At 40.4% G+C, this 8,517-nt stretch overlaps 2 protein-coding genes across 2 annotated transcripts; one reads left to right on the top strand and one right to left on the bottom strand.

The window, feature by feature from the left end:
* Positions 1-1,830: 1,830 nt before the first annotated feature.
* LOC111990473 (chlorophyll a-b binding protein 5, chloroplastic) lies at positions 1,831-3,814 on the bottom strand. Its single transcript, XM_024022248.2, has 2 exons — positions 3,584-3,814; positions 1,831-2,618 (listed from the first exon to the last, which is right to left on the bottom strand). Exons 1-2 carry the CDS (start codon positions 3,733-3,735, stop codon positions 1,967-1,969), a joined length of 804 nt encoding a protein of 267 aa, XP_023878016.1. The 5' UTR covers positions 3,736-3,814; the 3' UTR covers positions 1,831-1,966.
* Positions 3,815-5,480: 1,666 nt separating this feature from the next.
* LOC136065615 (uncharacterized) lies at positions 5,481-6,107 on the top strand. Its single transcript, XM_065769099.1, has one exon. The coding sequence runs from the start codon at positions 5,481-5,483 to the stop codon at positions 6,105-6,107; it is 627 nt and encodes a 208-aa protein (XP_065625171.1).
* The last annotated feature ends 2,410 nt before the right edge of the window (positions 6,108-8,517 follow it).

Genomic DNA, 8,517 nt, shown 5'->3' with positions numbered 1-8,517 from the left:
TTTATGGCCTTGTAGGGTAATAAGGTTAAGTAAGTTGAAGTTTGGGCTCTTTTTAGTATATATCCTTCAAAGAACCCTTTTACTTTGGTTATTATGTTTGTTGTTATTACTATTTATTTCTGCAGCTAACATTCTCAGACTAACAGTTATTCCGCTGTTACTATATACATATACGTATGCATATTTTTCTTTGTTTGGAGTGTTTGGTCTTGTGCACAAATTGATTCCACGGGAATCCCGCAGAGAGAGCCAAACCTAACTTCCCTACGCCCTACCAAGGGTGTCCAACAAAACTGCAGACCCAACCCATTTGGCCAAACCGATTGGACCCGAATCGACTGCGGTCCGACCTAACGACCTGATAGTCGATGGTGAGTCCCTACCATCTCAAACCGATTCTGGTGGGTCGAGTGGCAGGTCTCCCCTTCCAAAACCCGATCCACCCGACCCAATTGTGATATATAACCCAACACTTAACAAATCTCTGTTCACCTGTTCAGTTCTCTGAGTTCACTCAGTCTCTCACTCTTTCACTTTCTCAATCTCTCAACAGCCAACAAGCTCCACCGATCTTTAGAACTTTAGATCTTTATATCTTCGAGCCATTGAACTTTAAATCTTCGAACCTCCATCGATCTGCGATTCTCCTTGATCTGTGATTCTCCTCCATCGCACCATTGTTGATCTGAAATTATCTCTCTCAGGTTTGATTTTCAGTCATTTTGTCTCTTTATTTCTTTGTTTCAGTCTCTTGCATGTTCAAATCTACTATCAGTTCTTTTATCTTTGTTTATGTTCTTCGGATTTGTGGGCTACTGGTATTTGGGGTTTGTAGATTTGTTCTTTAGTGTAGATTTGTTCTTTCAGATTTGTGGAATTTGTTTCAAGATTGGTCTTTGATTTTTTTCTTTCGGTCGGAGTCAGATTTGACCGCTATCCACCCAAGCCCAATTTGACTCGACCTGTGATTTTTCACAATCGGCGGCAGGTTCGCCATCTAACCACCCAACAATCGAGTTGGTTTCGAGTTGAGCCCAAACTTGAACCGACCCAACCCGTGGACACCCCTACCCCCTGCAGAAAGCTGTAGCCCAATAGCGCAAAGAGGCACCCATAATATTTATATAACTTATTTTAATTGTACTTTGGTTTGGTGAACTATTTATATTGGGCACTGTACCCTAAGATTAGGTTTGTAAGTGAATCAAATTGTTCATAAATGGCTTGAGTTTGGCTCAATAAAAAGCTCATTCATGTTTTTTGTTTATAAACAAGCCAAATTTGAGATTTAGTTTAAAACTTGTTTGGTAAACAACTCAATCCAGAGCAATAAAAACTATTTATGAATAGGCTTGTGAGTAATAAAGCTTGATAAAAACCAAGTGAGCCTAGGCTCATTTATGCACTTGGTAATAAGCTTGATATGAGTTTGGAAAATAAACTCATATCTTACTCAACCTTTAATTAATTGAGAGTTGGGACCACTTATCCAAATCAAATGAGTTTGCTAATATACTTATTATGGACTTGGATAATGTACTTGAGTTGGATCTCGCATTCAACAGTTTGATATTAAGTTCAAACTCAGCTTGACTAATGAATTAAGATGATCCAAGCTGAGTTCAAACATTGTTTGTACATTTGGTTTGAGCTCAAGTCGAGTTTGAATATTTTACTTTTATTGTTAAACCAAGCTTTAACATTCTATCCTCAACAAAGCTCGGATCATTTACTGCACTAGCTAAGAAACAAAGGTTTGGCATGATGGGTAACTAATGCATTTCCACCCAAGTGAGATCTCATCCCAAAGGAGTAGTGTATCCTCGGATATGGTGATTCAACTATCAAAGTTTTACCTTTTGATTGAGGGTTTTATAAAATAGAATCCGCTTAATTTATACTGATGAACAATAAAAAGTTGAACACAAACAACAGGATTAAGGAGTCAAATTACAACAGAGTTTCTTCATTTTCCAGGGACAAAGTTAGTGGCGTAGGCCCATGCATTGTTGGCTACTGGGTCAGCAACATGGTCAAACAGGTTCTCAATTGGACCCTTTCCAGTAACAATAGCCTGTACAAAGAAACCAAACATGGAGAACATTGCCAACCTCCCATTCTTTAGTTCCTTCACCTTCAATTCTGCAAATGCTTCAGGATCATCAGCCAGTCCAAGTGGGTCAAAGGCACCACCAGGGTAAATGGGGTCAAGTCCTTCACCGAGTGGTCCTCCACCAACTCTGTACCCTTCAATGAAGCCCATAAGCACAACTTGAACAGCCCAAATTGCCAAGATGCTTTGTGCATGAATCAAGTTTGGGTTGCCAAGATAATCAAGACCACCCTCAGAGAAAATCTGTGCACCAGCCTTGAACCAAACTGCTTCACCAAACTTGACACCATTCTTTGAGAGTATTTCAGGGAACACACAGCCCAAAGCTCCAAGCATGGCCCATCGGCTGTGGATCACCTCCAGCTCACGGTTCCTAGAAAATGTCTCAGGGTCTGCGGATAATCCAGCAGTGTCCCAGCCATAGTCACCAGGGAATTCACCAGTAAGGTATGATGGAGTTTGCTCAGAGAATGGCCCCAAGTACTTTGGGCGGTCTGGGCCATACCTGTTTAATTTGTCACATTTACAGGTTAATTATGTGAGTTTGTAGTTTAACATAAGGGGTATGGACTTAAAAGTTTTGATATGAATTTCCCATGAACAAATTATCTTTCTAACACTATAGAGAAAATTTTCCATGATAATAATTTCCTTCTCGAGTTCATAAGTTGAACTAAACAGGTTGTTAAAAGTTTCTTTCAGCATGATTGTATAATAGTTTTTGTTTTAGCTAAGACTATTACGAGTCCACCAATCAGACTATTTTGATTTATAAATAATTTGGTGATGGTAGTGGAGTTTGAAGGAATTTACTAGTTCATGATGTTTAATGCCACCATATGTAAATCGGGATGACTCCAGCAATTGATGTATTAGAAATAGATAACATATTCAAAAATAATGATACTCTTGCAAGTTGGATTTTAATTCAGAAAATGCTTGGGACACAAAAAATCTCATGGATAGTTGTGAATAGGGGATGTCAAATGGTGGGTCTGCACCTCCACTACTCATAACTCGCCACGTGATAGAGTTGTAGTAAAAATTGTGAAATTTTTTGTATCCTAAGCATTGCATTCTTCATGGTATAAGTAATTGATTAAAACAATTTTTGTTTTGTTTTGTCTTGTCTTTTGATCTGTGAATTGAATGAAAATTTAAACATGCTGCATTAACGTGTAAAAAGAAAGTTTGGCCTCTAATGTTGGCCACCTCCTAATTTACATTTTAAGGAAACTTTGTTTCTTTTGGCTTTTGCAAGTGTTTCTTTACTCTAAAATTGATGAACTTTGAAAACAGTGTTTAATTAATATGGGTACTAATTTTTAATTAATGTGAATGACTTACTACTTTTTTTTTTTTTTTTTGAGTAAACATGTGAATGACTTACTAATTCAGCAGGAAAAATAAAGAGTTAATAATAATAATAATATATATTAAAGCTAATTAATAAGAAATTAAGGTTGTTACCAAATGCTTTGTGGAGCACTCTTTACTGTGCGCCTCATGGAAACGCGGCCACCGCCAAAGCCACCAACCTTACGGATGAAGTCATTGGACTGCTTCAAAGCGGTGTGGGTGTGGCCGGCAAATGCAGATCGTTGGATGATGGAAGTTGCCATGATTTAGCACGATAAGCTTCTTCTATGTGTTTTGTGTGTGTATATATGTTGAAAAGGGTCAGGGGATCGAGAGAGATGTCAATGTTATGTTATAATTAAGGGAATGAGAAGATGTTGTGTATTAGGATATATTATCTACACTACACATCAGCGCCATCCTATTGGTTCGCATATTGGATGTGGATTTCCTTCCATGCTGATTTCTTCTTTGGGATGAGAATGTGGATAATATATGTTTAGCCATGTCAGAATGAAAGATTTTCTGTTGGTGTGATGTCCAACTCAATCAATACACGCCACAGATGTATCATACCACACATTTCTTCTTGTTTGCGGTTGGACTGATGCCACTTCATGAATGTCCATTGGCTAATAACTTGCCATGTCATCAAGTGTGTAGGGATAATAGGCCCAGGAGTACATATCTATATATATATATTGGGCCAGGAGCCCAATCCGAAAACATTAAGTAGTCCGAGGACAAGCAAACACCTTCTTAAGAATCCATGTTAGTAAGAAAAGATGTGAAATCTGATCATGATCATCCCAGAAGGCAGTTCGAGGAGGAGTGCTTCCTTGATTGAGCAAAGCTGAGGTCAGAAGGGGTGGTCTGACGTCAAGAGCAATGTTCTGGACGATTCCACTAATGAGGATAAGTATTAAGAAGAAACAGAAGAGAGGGAGGATATGAAATATCTAAAGGGAAAGCTGCCACAACTGCATTAAATGCTCTACAGCTAACTCTCTGGCTGTATTAATAAGGAAGTGATACCTGAACAGTAATTTTCAGCCTTACAGCTACTACCCAAAGATTTCAGGAATGTGCTGATAGGATAAGGATCAACATCAACAATTTGATCTGCACGTAGAATGTGGAGATGAAAGGGGAAGATAGTATAAAATGGAAGAGATACCCTATGAGAAGGGGATCGAAAAATTAAGAGAAAACACAGTAACAACTAAAAACTAAATTTGTAATCAAACTTGAGAGAATTATATAAGAACCGATCTCCTCGGATTGTGCCGAAGACGATTTTATTTAGATTAAATCAGTCTATCTTCATTTTCTTGTCATCTGAATCCACTTTACTTGTTGTCTAACTCATTAAAACCTAGTTTTCCAACCCACTCTTTACAAATTCATTGTATTTGACTTTTTAGGCCTAAGTCTATCCATCCTTTGGGCTAGGAACTCAAATCTGGTCTTTACAATTAACATCGTTTGTGGGAATTTCTGGTGTTATATTGAGTCCAACGTTCAACTATGGTAGGTTCAGGTCCGAACTAGGCAGAATCTATGGGGTCTGAGCGTCAAGATCACTTCCGTGATCTTGAACAAAGAAGGGAATGGGAGGGAAGTGTACACATTACCCATACTAGGGGCCAATCTCAGGGTGGAAGCTACAACTCTCATGAGGAGAATGCTAGAAACAAGTAGATGGAGATTGATCATCTGCAGAGGAAGTTGCACTATGAAGGATGAAAAAAAAACTCCCTCAAGGTCTGTTTCTTCTTCTAGTGAGGAAGGGGATGGCAGTTACAGGCCCAGATCAAGGACTCCTCCTAGTAAGTCTTTCACGTATGATAAGGACTACCACCATAAGCGTAAAAAAAGGAGCTCATCTTCCAAAGGCATAGTAAATGATGTGATGAGTAGAGCGCTCAACCAAATTTCTAGATCACCTTTCATCTGCAGGATTGAAGGAAGGAAACTTCCTCGACAGTTCACTTAACCCACGTTCACCATGTACAATGGTCGAACAAACCCTGTGGAACATGTGAGTCACTTCAACCAGAGAATGGCTGTGCACTCCAAGAATGAGGCCTTGATGTGCAAAGTTTTCCCCTCCATTTTAGGTCTTGTGGTTATGAGGTGGTTTGATTGCTTAAGGGCAAGTTCCATTAATTCCTTTAAGGAACTTACACAGGCGTTTGGATCTCATTTTATTATGTGTAGTAGGGTTCCTCAGCCCTTGGATTCTCTGTTGTTCATGTCCATGCAAGAAGGGGAGACCCTGAAAACGTACTCGGACAAATACTGGGAGATGTTCAATGAGATCGATGGGGACTTTGATGACGTGGCCATAAGGACTTTCAATGTCGGCCTACTTGCTGAGCATGATTTGAGAAAGTCATTGAATAAGAAACTTATGAGGAGTGTGCGTTGGCTCATGGACCATATTGACGAGTATAAGCGGGTTGAAGAGGATCAACAGCAAGGCAAAAGAAAGGCGAAAGTTATCCCTCTAGATAGGAGGGATTTCAGGTCGGACAGATACAATAATAACAGACCCCGAAGGGATTTTGCTCGGTTGTCTAGGTCCAATGCTACTCAGGTGGTCAGCACAATCTTCCGAGAGCCCGTGCATTAAGTTTTGAAAAACATTAAGAATGAGACATACTTCAAGTGGCTAAACAAGATGGGAGAAGACCCTATGAGGCACAACCAAAGTCTTCATTGTCAATACCATCAAGAACGAGGGCATATCATTGAGGATTGTAGGACTTTGTGGAATCATCTAGAGCAGCTGGCCAGAAAGAGAAGGTTAAAGTAGTTCTTGTATAGGTCCAACATGTAGAGGGACCAAGCAGGGTCAGAGGCTTAGGGAGGGGCTTCTTCAAGACCTCTTTTGGGCACTATTAATGTCATCTTCGCTGCTCCAGGAAGAACTGGTTCTCACCCCTCAAGGGTGATATCTGTAGCGCAACTACATGCTGAAGACTCTAATTTTGAGCCGAAAAGGGCTAGAGTGGAGATTCGACCGACATTGAGTTTTTCGGATGAGGATAAAGTTGGAACCATACAGCCATACGATGATGCTTTAGTGGTCACCTTCAGGATATAAGGGTATAATGTAAAAAAGGTGTCGGTAAACCAGGGCAGCGGTGCAGAGATCATGTACCCTGATCTATATAAGAGGCTGGGTTTGAAGCCTGAGATTTGACAGCCTATGATTCACTTTTGGTAAGTTTTGATGGAAAAGTTGTCATTCCAAGAGGTCAGATCAGATTACTGATACAAGCAATGTCTGAAGTGGTGGAAGCAAACTTCATTGTGGTGGATGCTTATTCTCCCTACACGGCCATTGTGGCAAGGCCTTTGCTTTATGCCCTAGAGGCTGTTTCTTCCACCTTGTATTTGAAGGTAAAATATCTATTCGAGGACCAGATTGAAAAGCTTGTTGGGAGTCTTTCCATGGCTAGGCAATGCCTAGTGGCTGCAATTATGCACCAGCCTGAAGCCGAGTCCTCGGCCTCTGCAGAGGGAGGCTCATAGCAATCAAGGATTCCGGCCATATCTACGGATGTGGCGTCTGAAGAGGAAAAGTGTGAGAGGTTGGAGAAAATTGTTATAGATGGTAACTCGGAGAAATTTTTTCAAATCGGAGCCTAGCTGCCTCCTCGAGAGAAGGAAGAGTTGTTAAAATTTTTAAGGACAAATGTTGATGTGTTTGCATGGAATGCTTATGAGGCCCTTAGGGTGGATCCATACTTCATTTGCCATCATCTGAATGTCAACCCAATTGTCCTCCCTAGGAAGCAACGACCTCGACGCTTATCTAAAGAGCATTCTAATGCTATCAAGGAGGAGGTGAACAAGCTTAAATAGGTTGGGGCTATTAAGGAAGTGTTCTACCCTGAGTGGTTGGCTAATATGGTGGTAGTGAAGAAAAAGAATGGGAAGTGGCACGTGTGTGTAGACTTCACAGACTTGAACAAAGTTGGTCCAAATGACCTCTTCCCCATGCCTCAAATTGATCAACTAGTGGAGGCAACTGTAGGCTATCACTGGATGAGCTTTTTGGATGCCTTTCAGGGGTAGCATCAGATATCTTTAGCTTAGGATGATTAGGAGAAAACAACTTTCATCACTCTTACTAGGAATTACCACTACAAGGTAATGTCATTTGGTCTAAAGAATGTGGGGTCTACTTATCAGATGATGATGACCAGGATATTTAAGCTACAACTGGGGAAAAACATTGAGATTTATACAGATGACATGGTGGTCAAGAGTAAGTTGGAGTCTAAGCATGTTAATGACTTCAGGAATATCTTTGAGATCTTAAAGAGACACAAGCTGCGACTAAATGCTTCTAAATGCTCTTTTGGTTTCAGATCAAGGAAGTTCTTAGGGTACATGGTTACTTACCACAGAATTGAAGTCAATCCTGACCAAATTAAAACAATTAACAATTTGTAGCCACCTCAAAGTCCAAAAATTGACAGGGATGACTGCTGCTCTAAACCAATTCATTTCTCGGTCAGCAGACAGGGTGTAGACCTTTCTTCTAGTTGTTAAACAAGTGGAAGGGATTTGAATGGATCGAGGAGTATGTCTTGGCCTTCCAACTATTGAAGGAGTACCTATCTCGGCCACCTATTATGTCCAGACCTAAGGTGGATGAGGTTTTGTTTACTTACATTGTTGTGGCTTCCTATGCAGTGAGCCTGGTGTTTGTACAAGTTGATAGTGGTATACAAAGGCCAGTTTATTATATAAGCAAGTCATTACATGAGGCCGAGGTCCGTTACCTACCATTGGAGAAGGCCATTTTGGCAATGGTAAATGCTATGCGTAAGCTCCCCCACTACTTCCAATCACACACAGTTGTTGTCCTAACCTAACTTTCGCTTAGATCTCTATTTCGGAGTGCTGATTACACAGGGAGGATTGCCAAGTAAGGTACCATTCTAGGGGCTTTTGATATCGAGTACATGTCTCGCACCTTTGTCAATGGTCAGGTCCTCGTTGATCTGGTGGCCGAGTTTGCTGAAACC

This window comes from Quercus suber, unplaced genomic scaffold (assembly GCF_002906115.3).
Source record: "Quercus suber isolate HL8 unplaced genomic scaffold, Cork oak 2.0 scaffold_1052, whole genome shotgun sequence".
In the NCBI taxonomy this organism is placed as follows: domain Eukaryota; kingdom Viridiplantae; phylum Streptophyta; class Magnoliopsida; order Fagales; family Fagaceae; genus Quercus; species Quercus suber.
Note: the sequence above shows the minus strand (reverse complement) of the source record. Positions and strands in the feature narration are given on the sequence as shown.